Source organism: Carcharodon carcharias, chromosome 7 (assembly GCF_017639515.1).
Source record: "Carcharodon carcharias isolate sCarCar2 chromosome 7, sCarCar2.pri, whole genome shotgun sequence".
Classification (NCBI taxonomy): domain Eukaryota; kingdom Metazoa; phylum Chordata; class Chondrichthyes; order Lamniformes; family Lamnidae; genus Carcharodon; species Carcharodon carcharias.
Window position 1 is genome coordinate 182,702,892 of NC_054473.1, and position 17,751 is coordinate 182,720,642.

Consider the following 17,751-nt stretch of genomic DNA (forward strand, 5'->3'; position numbering starts at 1 on the left):
TTGCCTCCCTGGTGCCAGGGTCGAGGATATCTCAGAGCAGCTGCAGGACATCCTTCTGGGGGATGGGGAACAGCCAGAGGTCGTGGTCCACATTGGCACCAATGATATAGGTAGAAAAAGGATTGAGGTCCTGCAGGCTGAGTTTAGGTAGTTAGGAAAGAGATTAGCGAGCAGGACCTCAAAGGAAGTAATCTCCAGATTACTCCCCAAGGCCACGTGCTTGTGAATGTAGAAATTGGAGATGAATGTATGGCTGGAGAGATGATGCAGGAGGGAGGGCTTCAGATTTCTGGGGCTTTGGGACCAATTCTGGGGAAGGTGGGATCTGTACAAGCCGAATGGTCCACAACTGAACAGGACCGGGACAAATGTCCTTGCAGGGAGATTTGCTGGTGTTGTTGGGGAGGGTTGAAACTAGATTTGCAGGGGGTTGGGAACCTGAGGGCAGATTCAGATAGAACCAACACAGAACAGGGAGCGGGAGACAGAAAATTAATGAGTGACTCTGAAAGACAGGAGAAGCAAAGGTTAAGGAGTGTACAGCACAGGAACTTGGCAGTGTTAAATGGTATATATTTAAATGCAAGGAGTACAGCAAACAAAGCCAATGAACTGAGGACACAGACACAAGGCAGCATGATATCATTGCTATAATGGAAACTTGGCTTAAAGAGGGACAAAAATGGCAGCTCAATATCCCTGGATACAGAGTTTTCAGGCAAGATAGAGAGGAGGATAAAAAGTTGGGGGTGTTGCATTATTGGTTAAAGGATCAATTACATCAATGAGGAGGGATGATATACTAAATGAATCACCAAACAAGGCCGTATGGGTTGAGCTCAGAATTAAAAAAGGGGCAGCCACACTACTGGGAATGTTTTACAGACCCCCAAATGCTGAGAGGGCGATGGAAGAGCAAATATGTAGGCAGATTTCTGGGTGCAAAAACAATAGGGCAACAATAATTGGGGACCTCAACTACCCTAATATTAACTGAGATACGAACAGTGTAAAGGGTGCAGAGGGCACAAAATTCTTGATCTGCATTCAACTTTTTTATCCAGCACGTAACACGTCCAGTGAGAGGGAGAGCAATTCTGGATTCAATCTTAGGAAATTAAGCTGGGCAAGTGGATGAAGTAGCAATGGGTGACTATTTTGGAGATAGTGACCATGATATAGTTAGATTGAACATGATAATGGCAAAGGATAAAGATAGAACAGGAGTAAGAGTTCTGAATTGGGAAAGATTAATTTTAAGAACTTGAGAGGCGATCTGGCGAAAGTGGACTGGTTACAGCTACTTGAAGGGAAATCAGATACAGGCCAGTGGGAAGCATTCAGAAGAGATCTCCTACAGGCACAGTGTAGACATGTCCCCACAAAGAAAAAGGATGGTACTGCCAGATCTAGAGCCCCTGCTTATCTAGAAACCCATGGGGTAAGATGAGCAACAAAAAGAAAGCTTATAAAAGTCTCAAAAAATTAATACATTATAAAGTATAGAGGAGTATAGAAAATACAGGGGTAAAAAAAAATAGAAACATAGAAAATAGGAGCAGGAGTAGGCCATTCAGCCCTTCAAGCTTGCTCTGCCATTCATTAAGATCAAGGCTGATCATCCAACTCAATAGCCTGCTCCCGCTTTCTCTTCATATCCTTTGGTTAAAAAAAGGAAATCGGGAAAGTAGAGAGAGGGTATGAAAAAATACTGGCAGGTAAAATCAAGGAAAACCCAAAGATGTTTCATTAGTACATTAAGAGCAAAAGGATAATGAAGGGAAGGGTAGACCCTATCAGAGATGTACAAGGTAACTTATGCATTGATGCCGAATATGTGAGCAGGGTTCTTCACTAAAGATAGGAATGATGCAGACATTCTAGTTAATGAGGAGGAATGTGAAATACTAGTCACAATAAGCATAATGAGAGAGGAAGTACTGGAGGAACTAACATCCTTGAAGGTGGATAAATCACCAGGACAGGATAGATTGTATCCTAGGCTGTTAAATGAAACCAGGGAGAAAATAGCAGATGTCCTGAGGATAATTTTTCAACCTTCAGTAGATACAGGTGAGGTACCAGAGGATTGGGGGTCTGCAAAAGTTGTGCCATTGTTTAAAAAGCATGCGAGGAATAGGCCAAATAATTATAGGCCGGTCAATCTGGCTTCGGTGATGGGCAAATTATTAGAATCAATTCTGAGATCCAGGATAAACTGTCACTTAGAAAGACATGGATTAATCAGCATGGTTTTGTTAAGGGGAATTCATGTTTTACTAGCTTAATAGAAGTTTTTGAAGAAGAAACAAGGAGGATTGATGATGGTAGTGCAGTGGATGTGGTCTACATGGATTTTTGTAAGGCATTCGACGAGGTCCCAAATGGCAGACTGGTAAGAAAAGATAAAAGCCCATGGGATACAGGGGAATGTGGTGAGTTGGATCCAAAATAGGCTCAGTGACAGGAAACAAAGAGTAATGATCGATGGGTGTTTTTGCGAATGAAAAACAGTTTCCAGTGGTGTTCCACAGGGCTCAGTGTTGGGTTCCTTGCTGTTTGTGGTATATATTCATGATTTAGACTTGTGGGAGGCATAATTGGGAAATTTGCAGATGACACACAAATTGGCCGTGTAGTTGATAGTGAAAGGGATAAATTTTGCCTCCGGAATGATATCAATAGTCTGCTTGAGTGGGCGAAAAAGTGGCAAATGGAATTCAATTCTGAGAAGTGCAAGGTCATGCATTTGGGGAGAGCAAACAAAGCAAGGGAATACTCAATAAACGGAAGAATATTGAGAGGGTTGGAGAAAGTGAGAGATCTTGGAGTGCATGTCCACTGGCCCTGAATGTGGCAGGACAGGTGGATTAGGAGGTAAAGAAGGCATATGAAATGCTTTCCTTTATTGGACGAGGTATTGAATATAAAAACAGAGGTAGGATGCTGAAACTGTATGAAACACTGGAATTTTGTGTACAGCTCTGGTCACCACGATACAGGAAGGACATAATAGGTAGAGTAGACAGAAAACTCTTCTTTCCCCTAGTGGAGCAGTCAATTACTAGGGGGCTTCGACTTAAAGTGATTGGTAGAATGATTAGAGGGCATATTAGGAAAAACTTTTTCACCCAGAGGGTGGTACATGTCTGGAATTTACTGCCTGGCTTAATGGGGTAGTTGAGGAAGAAACCCTCAACTCATTTAAAAGGTACCTGCATCTACACCTGAGGTACTGTAACCTGCAAAGCTATGGCCTGGGTGCTGGAAGGTGGGACTAAAATGGGCAGCTAGTATTTTCTTCAGCTAGCACAGACATAATGGGCTGAATGGCCTCCTTCTGTCCTGTAACTTTTCTATGGTTTCTAACCCCTCCATGCAATCCTCAAGCATGAAACCATGCTTCCGGTTGCCTGTCAATTTATGCTCCATCTTTCTCCCACTCTGACCTTTCTGCCCTCGACCTCCTGCAGTGTTCCAATGAACCTCAACATTAGCTTGAGGAACAGTAACTCATCTATCAACTGGACACCACAGACTTCCAGATTCAACATTGAGTTCAACAATTTTAGAAATGCTGGAAACCACGCTAAAGCTGGTCTAACGGCAAACTCTCCAGGATAGACATTACTGTAACCCTAGACGTGGTGGTGAGGCAGTGAAGTAAGGTGGTAAGTGGGGATTTTCTATGTTGGGAGTTCTTGCAGCCCAATTCTTCAGAAGTCACAGCATGTGATTGACACAAGCACACACTGACCATCTGCAGTCTAGTCCCCTGGTGATTTGGGCATTATTACTTTGCTTTTCAATTTTTAAAGCACCTATCATTGTAAGGGGCAGGAAATGAACCTCACCAAACAACCCGTCCACCCCTCCACCCCCAACAACCTTTGGCCGAAGGGCTAGATCTTAAGGAGTTTCTTAATGGACTAAAGAGAGGATGAGGGGCGCAGGAGTTCAGGGAGGGAACTCCAGCATTTAGGACCTAGGCAACTGACGGAATTACTTCCAATGATGAAGCAATTAACATCAGGAATGCAGAGAGGCCTAGATGAGATGAGCACAGTTATCTCAAAATGTTGCAGGGCTTGAGGAGATTACAGAGATAGGGAGGGCGTGAGGCTGTGGAGTGTTTTGAAACAAGAATGAAACTTTTAAGATTGAGGTGTTGCTTATGCAATGTAGATCAGCCAACACAGTGTACATGCGTGGACAGGACTTGGTGATGTATGGACACAGGCAGCAAAGTTTTGGATGGTCTCAAGTTAACAAAGGCTAGATGGTGGGATGCATTTAGGGATGCATTGGAATAGTCAAGTTTACAGGTAAAGGCATGGATGAATATTTCAACAGGCGTGGCATCAGGCAACTTTACAGAGGTGGAAATGAGCACTCTTAGTGATGGTGTGCTGTGGTTGGGAGTTCATCTTTTGGTCAAATATGACACTGAGGTTGCAACCAATCTGGTCCAGCCTCAAAGTTACCAGGCAGAGGGATGGTGTCGGTGGTTAGGGAACCAGGTTTATGACAGGGAGCTAAAATAATGGCTTCAGTATTTAAATATTTAAATTGAGGGAATTTCTGCTCATCCAATACTGGGTGCTGGACAATTAGTCTGTGAATTTAGACACTATGGAAGATTCGAGAGTAGCGGTGGTGAGGTAGAGATGGGTGTCATCAGAATACATGTGAAAGCTAATGCTGCCCTTTGGATGATGTTGCTGAAGAGCAGCATAAGAAATAGGAAGGGCCAAAGGATAGGTCCTTGGGGCACACCAGAGGGAGATGGAAGAGAAGATGGTGGTGATATTATCTAAGGAATGTGGTAATGGGGACATTAAGGGCAACAAGCAGGACAAGCTAGTTGCAGATGGCCCTAGTGGGGGTGGGGTGGGGGGAAGTGATTGAAATGGGCTAATAGGTAGAGATAAAACAATAGATCGAAATGAATTTAACAATAGGTGGGAAAAGAAATTTTTTTTTAAAATTATAAATTATTGGAAAAAGGGAGATCGGAAAGGGGGTGGGGATGGAGGAGAGAGTTCAAATATCATGAACTCTCTCCTCCATCCCCATCCCCTTTCCAATCCCTTTTCCCAATAATTTATAATTTAAAAAAAAAAATTCTTTTCCCACCTACTTTTAAATTCATTTCAATCTATTGTTTTATCTCTACCTATTAGCCCATTTCGATCACTTCCCCCCACCCCACCCTACCCGGGACATCTGCCACTAGCCTGTCCTGCTTGCTGCCCTTAATGTCCCCATTAGCACATTCTTTTGATAATATCACCACCATCAACACCCTTTTGTCCTTTTGTCTATGACATCTTTGGCAATCCCTTCTTTGCCTCCACCTATCATTGGCCCCCTATCCAGCTCTACCTGTCCCACACCCCCTTTACCAGCTTATATTTCACTCCATTTCTCTATTTCCTTAGTTCTGATGAAGAGTCATACAGACTCAAAACGTCAACTGCATTCCTTTCTGCAGATGCTGTCCGATCTGCTGAGTTTTTCCAGGTATTTTTGTTTTTGTTTCAGATTTCCAGCAGCCACAGTATTTTGCTTTTATCTGTATTAGTGACATTGGTTCAGCAATATATATTGGTCAGTACACTGTAGAGAACTCCGCTGCTCTTCTTCATAATTGTACACCAAGGAAAATAGGTTGCCACCTCACTCAAAGAATAGCACCTTTTTAAAAAATTAATTCACAGGATGTGGGCTTTGCTGGCTGGGCCTGCATTTATTACCCATCCCTAATTGCCCTTGAGAAGGTCATGGTGAGCTTCATTCTTGAACTGCTGCAGTCCATGTGGTGTAGGTACACTCACAGTGATGTTAGGAAGGGAGTTCCAGGATTTTGACCCAGCAACAGTGAAGGAACGGTGATATATTTCCAAGATGGTGTGTGATTTGGAGGGGAACTTCCAGCTGGTGGTGTTCCCATTTATCTACTGCCCTCGTCCTTTTATGTGGTGGTGGCCATCGCTTCGGAAGGTGATGTCGAAGGAGCCTTGGTGAATTACTGCAATTACTTGTAGATGGTACACACTGCTGCTACTGTGATTCGGTGGTGGAGGGAGTGAATGTTTGTGGATGTGGTGCCAATCAAGCGGACTGCTTTGTCCTGGACAGTGTCAAACTTCTTGAGTGTTGTGGGAGTTGCACTCATCCAGGCGAGTGGGGAGTATTCCATCACACTTCTGACCTCCTCAGTGCAATACCTCTCTTGATTTAAAAAAAAGATTGCGGCTGCTACTACAGTCTATTTCACTTTTATTTGATGACTAAACAGTTGTTACAAAGAGAAATCAGAACTCAAACTTCACACTGAGGTGTCATTAAATATTTGCTGCAGTGTGAATGTCCTTATCCTCCACAACATGATTGCGTAAAAGGTTTTTTTTCTCTCTGAAGGAACTGAGCATGCTCAGTGAAATTACACCATCCTTTAACAGCAAAGCTTACATTTATATAGGATAAAACCTTCCCCTCGCCAGGGGGGTTGTGCGGGGGTGGGCACAGGCCGTGACAGAGTGCGGAAATCTCCCTGAGGCACCCAAGTGCCTCAGGGAGATTAGTTTTAAGTTTTACCAGTTCAATAAAGTGTTGATAAAATTTTTATGACATGCCCCCTCATGTGAAACTGTCACACCAGCTGGGACATGTGCATTCATTTCAATAAAAATCTTTGAGAAAATTTAACATCATTCATGAAACCTCGCCCCGCCTGTGGACAAGGTTCCACACGCCCAATGTCACCCTGTGTAATTTTACACCTTGGCGAGTGGGACCTGCAGCACCCCCACCCCCCCCCCAAAGTTCCTCGAGCTGAGGATTCTCCCCATATTGTCTCTAATGTTGCAAAACATCACATGGCCCCTGAGAGAAACATTGTCATACGAAGTGTGTGACACCAAGGCACATGAGGAGATATTAGGCCAGGTGAGGGAAAGCTTGGTCAAAGAGATACATTTTAAGGAACATTTTAAAGGAGGAGAGAAAGGTAGAGAGATTCAGGGAGGGAAATTCAGACTTTTTAAAGCTGAAGCCGCAGGGCTTTTTTCATTCTTTCATGGGTTGTAGATGCTGCCAGCATTTGTTGCCCATCCCTAATTGCCCTTGAACTGAGTGGCCAGCTAGGTCATTTCAGAGGGTAGTTAAGAGTGAACCACATTGCTGTGGGTCTGAAGTTGCATGTAGTCTGGATCAGATAAGGGTGGCAGATTTCCTTCCCTCGAGGATATTAGCGAACCAGATGGGTTTTTATGACAATCGACAATAGTTTCATGATCTCCATCACTGAGAGTAGCTTTCAATTCTAGATTTGTGAATTGAATTTAAATTCCACCAACTACCATTGTGGGATTTGAACCCACATCCCCAAAGCATTTGCCCAGGACAATACCACTACGCCACTATTGCCCCCCAGTGGAGTAATGGGAATCAGGCAGCACCTTGGAGGTTTGCAGGGTTGGAGGAGGTTATGGATATAGAGGTGGGTGCAAGCCATGGAGGGATTTGAAATAAAAGATGGGACTTTTAAAACCAGGAGGCAATGTAGCTTAATGAGCACAAAAAGACAAGAAATAGGTGAATGAGACTTATTGCGAGTTGGATACGGACAGCAGTGTTCTTGAATGAGCTCAAGGTTACGAAGAGTATCATTTAAGATAGAGTTAATGCCGTGGGAAGAAATTAGAATCCAGGGGTGCTCTTATCTGGCTGAACATTGAAAAGTGTGCATACGCTTACCCACAGAGGACATCTCTGGCACTGTTGCGTGATAAGGTTCATCTGGAAATTCAGGTGCATTGTCATTGATGTCCTGAACCTTGATGATGAACTCTGACGGGGGCTCCAGAGGCTTATCAGTCTCCCGGTCAATAGCCTGTGCAGTCAGCGTATACTCAGCCTTCTCCTCACGGTCAAGTCTCTTCATAGCATGGATGTCCCCTGTCTTGTCGTTGATCATGAAGATTGTACCAGCCCCCTCTCCCGACAGGATGTACTTGACGTTTCTATTTGCTAGGTCAAGATCTGTATGCAGCTGGAAAAGGAAATGAAGAATAAGTGTTAAAAGATGTGTATTTTCTTAATATATTGATGTCATTTCCTTTCTCCCTTCATTACATTGTTTTTGATAATAAAATGATTGACTCTAACCAGGAATCCTATGGCATCACCAGACCCACTCTGGCTAAGGAGTTAGGACAATGACACATGCAATACTCAAGATGTAGACGTCATCACAAAAAGCTGGATTTGTTGTATATCTCCAGGCTTCCTTGCGAGGATGATGAAGCTTCATCTTAACTGGTATTCAGAGAGAGTTGGGGGACCTTTGTATATGAATTACAGAAGGTTAACATACAGGTAAGCAAGCAGTAAGGAAGGCAAATGGTATATTAGCTTTTATTGCAAGGCAGTTGGAGTATAAGAGTTACGCAAGCTTACTAAAATTGTACAGATGAGACCACACCTGTATACAATTTTAGTTTTCTTATCTAAGGAAGGATATATCTGCCTTAGGAGGAGGTAATAAAGATTCACTGGAGTTATTGCTGGGAAGAGACAGCTGTATAATAAGGAGCGATTGAATAGAATTGGTTGATATTCCCTGGAGTTTAGAAGAGTGAGAAGTGATCTCATTGAAACATAAATAAAACCCTCTAAGGGTTTGACAGGGTAGATGCTGAGAGGTTGTTTCCCTTCATTGGAGAGTATAGAAGAAGGGGGCATTCTCAAGGTAAGGATGACCAGTGAGGACTGAGGTGAAGAGAAATTTCTTCATTTAAAGGGTCTTTGGAATTGTCTACCCCAATGGACTGTGGATGTTCAATCATTGTGTATATTCAAGACTTGGTGAATTTGATTATAATGTGGGAGAATTGCGCATCGTCAACCGTGTGTGGCACTGACTGCTGGACAGACCACCATCTGATTATTTCAAAACTAAACATCAAGACCTAGCCCCCTAGAGGCCCCCAGGCATGAAGGTCCAGAAGTGTCTCAATGTTTCAATGTTTCAAACAGGCAGTCATGAAGAAATCTCACCAGAGGAACTCAAGAGGCGCCCGTGTACAGCAAAAATGGATACGGACTGTGTTGGGGATGATTGGATGATCTTTATGGATATAGTTTACTCCACTGCTCTAGAGACCCTTAACCTAACCTCTCATAATCAACAAAATTAGTTCAGTAAAAACAATGAGGTAATCTAGAAACTGCTGGAGTAGAAACATTGTCTCTACAGGGTTGTAACTCAACGACAAGTCATCACTATCCAAGGCAGACTTCGAGCATCAGTCTGGGAACCAAGAGGAGTAAGTCTGTCTTTCAAACATAGAGCCCACTTTTCCCCATGCATGCAAGACTCGCACTGTGTACCAGTGTCATACCAAGAAGCTCGATCACTTTCACTTGAACTGCCTTTGGAAGCTTCTGAAGATCAGATAGCAGGACAAAATACCAGTACCAGACACTGAGATGCTCATCTGAGTTGGCATGCCAAGCACCCACACCATATTGAGACAGTCACAACTGAGCTGAGATGGTCATGTAGCCAGAATGCCTGACACTTGCTTACCAAAGCCAATGTTTTATGGAGCACCTGAGTATGGGGTGCACCACAATGACAGTCTGCAGGCTTCACTTTTGGGTTTTGATATTGACCCCGAGTCCCAGGAGAAGCTTGTCCAGGATCATTCCACCTGGCGCAACCAATAAATAAAAAACGGTGCTGTGGTAAACTGAGGTGCAATACACCTTTAGGAGAATGTGAGCAGATTGATCACATGACTGTATTAGCCAATTACTGTGTAGAGCGGGCTACGTTGTTAATCAATAGTTTAGAATAGGGTCTGGTTTGAGAATCACACGTTAGTGCCTTGTGACTTGTGTTAATAAACAGCATGTGCTTCATCTTACATTGGTCTCTGCATCTGCAGTATCTTGTTTACCAACTCAGTCACCAGTAGATAGGCGTGCAACCGTGTTCACCGAGAAAAGCAACCCGACAGGAGGGACATAACAGTTGCGACTTCCTTTGAAAGAGCAAGTGTATATCAATGGAAGAGAGAAAACACAAGGAGAGGAAATCCTGAGCAACTCGTCCAAAACTCTATCATCTGCGGTAACCTGTTGGATTTGCAGAGTGCAAATCGGCCTTAGCCGTCACCTACGTACCCACTGGAACCTAACCAAACACTCCAGCTGATGAACATGGTCACCTTTGCCTTAAGTGACAAACAAGAAATTCAACACTGAGCTTAATAGATTTTTGGACACTAAGAGAATCAAGGGATATGGGAATCAGGCAAAAAAATGGAGTCGATAGTGAAGTTCAGCTATGATCTTATTGCATGCTGGAGCAGGGCATTATAGGCCAGATGACCTCCATCTTCTTTTGTCTCTACAATTGAGTCATGTCCTAGACCATGTGAGAGCTCAGAGTAGACAACTATGTTGCATGAGTTGCACCTATACATCCAGGCAGCTACCATTCTCCATTCCCTAGAAGATATAACATTGAGACTGTTGGATTTTTACAGCTATCCTAGCAACCTATACATTACCAATTTATTGAATTCAGCTTCACAACTGGCCTTGGTGAGATGTGAACCCATGACCTTCATGTTATTAGCCCCATAGTGTAACCACTAGGCTACTCTACAGAGAAACATGCTGCATTTCTGATGCAGACTGATATCATTACAAGAGCAGCTAGAAGATGTAAGATTTTTAAAGACACTGAGCTACTCATTATTGGCCAAGGAACTGGCAAGGACAGCATTGATCACCAATCCTTGACAGTGTGGCACTTATTTAGTACAGCACTGGAGTGCCAGCCTAGATTCTGTGCTCAAGCATCCAGGAGTAGGACTTGAACCCACAACCTTCTGCCTCAGAGTCAAGAATACTACCCACTGAGCTAGTGAACTGTAATAGGCAAATCTTTTGTGGTAAAAGAGTGTTGTAAAGAGAGATTATTTTTACTACTCAGGATTTCGCAGCAGTCTCAGATACTTCCAATTTAAACAGAGCTGGATCATTTTAATCCAAAGCTGCCTCTTACTTCACACAGGTGATTCACCTCAATTTAGTCTCCAAAGGACATGTTCTGTTGCGTGACTATACCATTTCCAGTCTCTAATTTGCCTGTCCTTCATTTAAGAGGGGAGGTTACCAATTATGTCAATTTTGAGAACCTATTTGTCATCTGGCTAGATAGGCATGTTGAGAATTACACAGGTGCTTAAAGCTTACTATATTCCAGGCTCAAAATTATAATCAGAGACCACAGACTTTGCTTTTAAATCAATTCTCCTTACCCTGATATTTTAGTACATTCAGATGCATGTTTATCTACTGAGCTAGCAAAAGAAAGACTATCATTTTTATGTGCCACTTTTTACCATCTCAGGAGGTTCCAAAACACTTTAGAGAGAATTTTCTCCCCGTCGGGAAGGTTGGGCGGGGTTAGGGCGTGGGCGGGCACTCAGCCAATCGCTGCCTGCGATCGGCTGGGCACCTTCATTTTATGTGGGCTGGCCAATTAAGGCCCACCCAGCGTGACGCATGCCTGTAAGCACTGAGCACTACCTATGCGGGTTAGTACAGAAATGCAGCGTGTTTCTCTGTAGAGTGGCCTAACAGTTACACCATGGGGCTAGTAACATGGAGGTCATGGGTTCACAACTCACCAAGGCCAGTTGTGAAGCTGAATTCAATAAACTGGTAATTTATGGGTTGCTAGGATAGCTGTAAAAATCCAACAGTATGCGCGTGAAAGAGTGCAGAAATCTCCAAGGCACAGAGCTACCTCAGGGAGATTAGTTTAATTCTGAAAATTTTAATAAAGAATAAAAAATTAAGACGTGTCCCCTCGTGTGAAAGCGTCACATGAGCTGGGACCTGTCTGTGAATGTTATTAAAAATGTTTATAAAACTTTGAATACCTTCATGAAACCTCATCCCGCCCGTGGATGAGGTTCCATGATAAATGCGAAGGCCGCCTGGGCTCTTCGCCTGCCCCACCGCCACACCCCCCCCGCCAACCTTAAGGTTGGACGGGCAGCTCAGTTTATTATTTTGATTGATGTTTAAATGGCTTTAATAGGCCTTTGACTGTGCGGGCGGGCAAGCAGCTGACTCGGGTGTGCGCCCGCCGAACTGAAAATCTGAATGGTGCACGGTGACATCGGGATGCACGCCCGACATCACAGCGCGCCATTTTACGTGTCGGCGAGCCGACCCAAAAACCCCGGCCTTTATAGCCAACAAGGTAACTTTGAAGTGTCGTCATTTTTTTTCCTCCTTCATTATTTCATGGAATGTGGGCATTGTTGGCAAGACCAGCATTTGTGGCTCATCCATAATTGTGCTTGAACTTAATGACTTGCTAGGCCATTACACAGGGCAGCTAAGAGTCAACCGCATCGCTGCGGGCTTGGAGTCCCACCTAGGCCAGACCAGGTAAGGATGACCAATTTCCCTCCTTAGCAAACCAGATGTGTTCTGACAATAATCAATGACAGTTGCATGGTCACTATTACTGAGACTAGCTTTATATTCCAGATTTTGTTAGTTGAATTTAAATTCCACCAGCTGCTATGGTGGGATTTAAACCCACATCCCCAGAGCATTAGACTGGGCCTCTAGATTACGAGCCCAGTGACATTACCATTACACCACCACATTTCCCCCTAATGCAACACTGGAATGTGGGGGGATCCATTTTCCCATCCTTGTGCTAGATTTTACCCCAGATACAAGAAGTGAGTAGACAGTCTTATAACTCTGTTATTACCAAGGGTCCCAATTATTTTTTCATTCACAGTATCTGGGCAAGGGTGGCATTTATTGGCCACTATTAGTTGCCATAAGAAGGGATGTTGGACTTTCTTTTTGATAATGAATGTGCTCCTATAATGCTGATCCTTCTCTTCATTTCATTTGGGAGGTCGTCTGTTCCCAGGCACAGTGAAATGGAGAATGGAGTGGGGGTTGGTGGGGAGAGGAGGGGAGGGTTGGGGGGCCTCATTGAATTAAGTGTTCTTCCCCAGTACTTGGCATGGGAATTCTGAGTCTCCCAAGCTGACGTAACTGGGATGCCACTTGGAGTGACCCAGCTTCCCAAGTCTTATGACTTTCATGGGAAATTCCTGTAGTGAGATTCCTGAAGAAACCAGAGGTCTCACCAGGATCCAGAAGGCTCCAGTGCCACTGACCAGAGATGTAGCTGCCAATCTCAACACAAGGTCCTGCCAGAGATACTGAAAACGATCAATCATTTGGGACAGTCAAGTAATGGTGAACCATGTGCATTTGCAGAACAGTTAACAAATAAAGAAAAACGGGAAGCGCTGGCATTTGTGTAGCACCTCGGGATGTCTGAAAACTCTTTATAGCGAATCAAGTACTTTTGAAAAACAGCTATTGTTATACTGGAGGAAACATGGTGGCCATTTTTTGCACATCAAGCTCACACAAACAAATGTGATAAATGAACAGATCATGTTTTTAAGGAGCTCTAAGGAGCTCTCCTTAGCTCTGGAGAAGGATCATATGGACCCGAAACGTAAACTCTGTTTCTCTCTTCACAGGTGCTGTCAGACCTGCTGAGTTTTTCCAGCATTTTCTGTTTTTATTATGCTTTTTAATGATACTGTTTGAGGGATAAATATTGGCCAGGACAGGCAACTAAGAGGGCAGATGAAGCCTTGGTTTAATGTCTCATCTGAAAGGTGGCAATTGAAAGTGTTGCGCTCCCTCAGTACTGCACTGGTCTGGAGAGCCATCTGCATTTTATGCTCGTCTCTAGTGCATGAATATGCTAAAAAAAATTAAATTATAACTATGAATGAGATGAATCAACAATTAATTGTCTCAGCACTGGCTTCCCTACTGATTCCACGTTTGTTAGAACCAAAACCACCCAGAAGTATTTTGCCTGTCCCTCATCCATTGATTAGGATTTTACTTAGATCAAGAGTTCTATAAAAACACAACAGAGAAAAGTCAATTCGAAAATTTTTGCTTCACAGCTAATAATTAACCATAAACTCGGTGGAAGCATAAGCAGAAAGTATCAGCTAAAACAACTTATTCCATATTAAAGGTACAGGATGCTCATTTGCACCTCAGTCAAAAGTGGCAATGGACTGCATGTTGAAGATGGATACACAGGAATCTATTACAGCTAGCTCAGATTTTATAGTTTAGTGTTGAGCTTATATCAGGAATGTCATGTGGTGACAATGTATGGAAAATGGTATAGTTCACTCCTGTTAGAATGATTTGGTCCAATTGAATGCTATAAGTGGGTTTGAATGGGTTGTCAGTCGGTACATTGGAATTGTGTAAGGTGAGAATGAATGGTGTTTCACCCATTGGAATTGTATATGGTGGGAGTCAATAGGAAGAGGTTCCTTCCAATGGAACTTTCTGAATTATTTACTAAGTAAGTGAACAGTTAAGGCTCTTGATCCAGGACATCATCGAAAAGAGTAGAAGAGAAAGAAGATCAAGGAGCAGCTAGGTGACGGATTTTAAGAGCCTGCAAAAAGGAAAGAAAGATGAAGGGAGGTAGAAATCTGTAGCTTTGAGATCTTAAGAAAGATTATACTTCTGGCTGAAATAAATGGAAACCCACCAACATCCTTAAATATTTTCCAGCTAAACTACTGATATATCTACATCACTAATGTTTCCTTTGCCTGACCTGGAGTATGCAAGAGACACCTATTGTCCCAACGCAGGTTGTCTGAATCAAAGTTTTGGAACAGTCAAGAATGCATGGGAATGCTGCTGGAGTTTTAACACCTAAACAATGCAGACCGCAAGTAAGGCAATACAGAATCTCCAGCTAGGACTACCTCATCCGCTGGCTTCCGGAATTGACAGGGGCTGAGGGAAAAATATGTCAGCTCCCACTGAAAGTTCGACCCCTCCAGATACCATTGTGAACCAGGTAGGTTGGTCAACCAGTTATTTCTCTAGAGTAATGTGGAGCCACCTGGTTCAAATATCTTGGATTACTGAGTATGTTGCAGAGTATCAGTTTGGCTCCAATCATCCATCATCAGTGAGTTTTCTTGGCTCCAATGATTCAGTGCTCTGTACCCTGATTTAAAACAGTTTGGACACTCATTTCCTATGTCATAAGCTTTCTTCTGAATTGGAACTATGCTGCTTTTAAGGCAAGTTTAAAAAGACTTAAAAATCAATTTTCCTGCTCAATAGGGTCCTTAGGTAAAGTTGGTCATCACCATCATCATTAAAACAGACTGGGGTAGAAATTTGTCTCGGTCAGCGGCACAAAATGAGTGGTAAGAAATTGCCTGCCCATTCTACCCAGACCCTGATATTTGATTCCATTGACTGCAATGAAACTGAATACCAGGTTGAGTGCAATGGGCAGAATAATAATAATAACAGAATTTAATGCAGAGAAGTGTGAAGTGATTCGTTTTGGTAGGAAGAACAAGGAGAGGCAGTATAAAATAAAGAATACAATTCTAATGGGGATGCAGGAGCAGAGGGAGCTGGGGTTACATGTGCACAAATCATGGAAGGTGGCCAGACAGGTTCAGAAAGCAGTTAGAAAGCATCCAGGATACTGTGCTTTATAAATAGGGTCATAGAGTAAAAAACAGGTAAGTTATGATAAATCTGTATAAAACATTGGTTCGGACTCAACTGGAATATTGTGTCCAATTCTGGGCACCACAATTTGGGAAGGATATGAAGGCATTGAAGAGGGTGCAGAAAAGATTTACAAGAGTGGTTCCAGGGAGAAAGGGTTCATAAGAACATAAGAAATAGGAACAGGAGTAGACCATTCAGCCCTCAAGCTTGCTCTGCCGCTCAATACAATCATGGCTGATCTTCTTGTGTTTCAATTTCCACATTCCCATCTAACCCCGATAACCTTTGATTCCTTTGCCTAATAAGAATCTATCTACCTCTGCCTTAAAAATATTCAATGACCCCACCTCCACCACCTTCTGTGGCAGAGTTCCAAAGTCACACAACCCTCAGAGAAAAAAGTTCTCCTCATCTCTTATCTAAAAGGGAGGCCCCTAATTTTAAAACAGTGCCCCCTAGTTCTGGACTCACCCACAAGAGGAGACATCCAATTGATGTCCACCTTGTCAAGGCCATTCAGGATCTTGTGTATTTCAATCAAATTACCCCTCACTCTTCTAAACTCCAGTGGAAGCAAGCCCAGTCTGTCCAACCTTTCCTCATAAGACAACCCGCTCATTCCAGGTATCAATCTAGTAAACCTCCTCTGAACCGCCTCCAATGTATTTACATCCTTCCTGAAATAGAGACCAAAACTGCACACGGCATTAGAGGTGTAATCTCACCAATGCCCTGTATAACTAAAGCAAAACATCCTTACTTTTAAGTTCAATCCCACACATAATAAAGGATAGCATTCCATTAGCCTTCTTAATTATTTTATGCAACTGCCCACAAACATTTTGTGACTCATGTAATGGAACACCTTGATCCCTTTACACCTCAGAATTATGCAGCCGTTCTCCATTTAAGGAATACTCTGCTTTTTGGTTCTTCCTGCCAAAGTGAACAACTTTACATTGTCCTACATTAAACTCCAATTGCCAGATCTTTGCCCCCTCATTCAACCCACCTATATCCATCTGCAACCTCTTCATGTCCTCTTCACAACATACTCTCCTACCTATCATTGTGTCATCTACAAATTTAGCTACCATGTCTTCACTCCCCTCATCTAAGTCATTGATGTAAATCGTAAGAAGTTGAGGTCCCAGAACAGACCCCTGTGGGACTCCACTTATCACATCCTGCCGATCAGAAAAATACCTATTTATGCATTCTCTCTGCTTTCTGCCAGCCGGCCAATCTTCTATCCATGCTAACACATTGCCCCCTACACCATGCGCTTTTATTTTCCGTAATAATCTTTGATGTGGCAACTTACCAAATGTTTTATGGCATTTGATAAGGTGTCACATCAAAAGTTATAACTCCAGTTGTATAGATAGATTGAAAGAAGCCGGGGCTATTCTCGTTGGAGAAAAGAAGACTAAGAGGAGGTTAAATGGAAATTTTCAAAATCATGAGGGCCCTGGACAGAATATATCGAGAGAAACTGTTCCCATTGGTGGAAGGATTGCAAACCAGATGGCACAAGTTTAAGGTGGATGACAGAAGAAACAATGGCAACATGAGAAAAAATTTCCTTATCAGCAGTTGTTTAGTGTCTTCAACTCCTTGATATCACATGGAGTGAATCGAATTGGCTGAAGACTGGCAGCTGTGATGCTCGCGAACTCAGGAGGAGGGCTGACTCTACACTTTTGGCTGAAGATGGTTGCAAGGTTACAGCCTTGTCTTTTGCACTGACTTTTCAAACTCTGCCATCATTGAGGATGAAAATACTCATGGACCCTTTGTCTCCCATTTGTTATTAAATTATCCACCCCCATTCATGACTGGGTGTAGCAGGATTGCAGAGCTTTGATCTGCTCTGTTGGTTTTTGATCACTTAGCACTATCTATATCATATTGCTTCTGCTGTTTAGCATGCATGTCACCCTGTGTTTTAGAATAACCAGGTTGGCTCATCCTTTTTAAGTGCTGCTCCTGCCATGCCCTCCTACTCTCCCCATTGAACCAGCATTGATTTCATGGCTTGGTGGCAATGGTAGAGTGAGGGATATGTCGGGCTGTACAGTTACAGATTGAAGT

At 43.1% G+C, this 17,751-nt stretch overlaps 1 protein-coding gene across 2 annotated transcripts in view; it reads right to left on the minus strand.

Annotated features, from left to right (window-relative positions):
* cdh8 (cadherin 8) overlaps positions 1 to 17,751 on the minus strand; it is a 270,165-nt gene that overhangs the window by 180,801 nt on the left and 71,613 nt on the right. For both annotated transcript variants that reach the window (XM_041192408.1, XM_041192407.1), the window contains exon 3: positions 7,762 to 8,056. In XM_041192408.1, the coding sequence (XP_041048342.1) occupies positions 7,762 to 8,056 (295 nt within the window). The remainder of the gene's footprint in view (positions 1 to 7,761; positions 8,057 to 17,751) is intronic.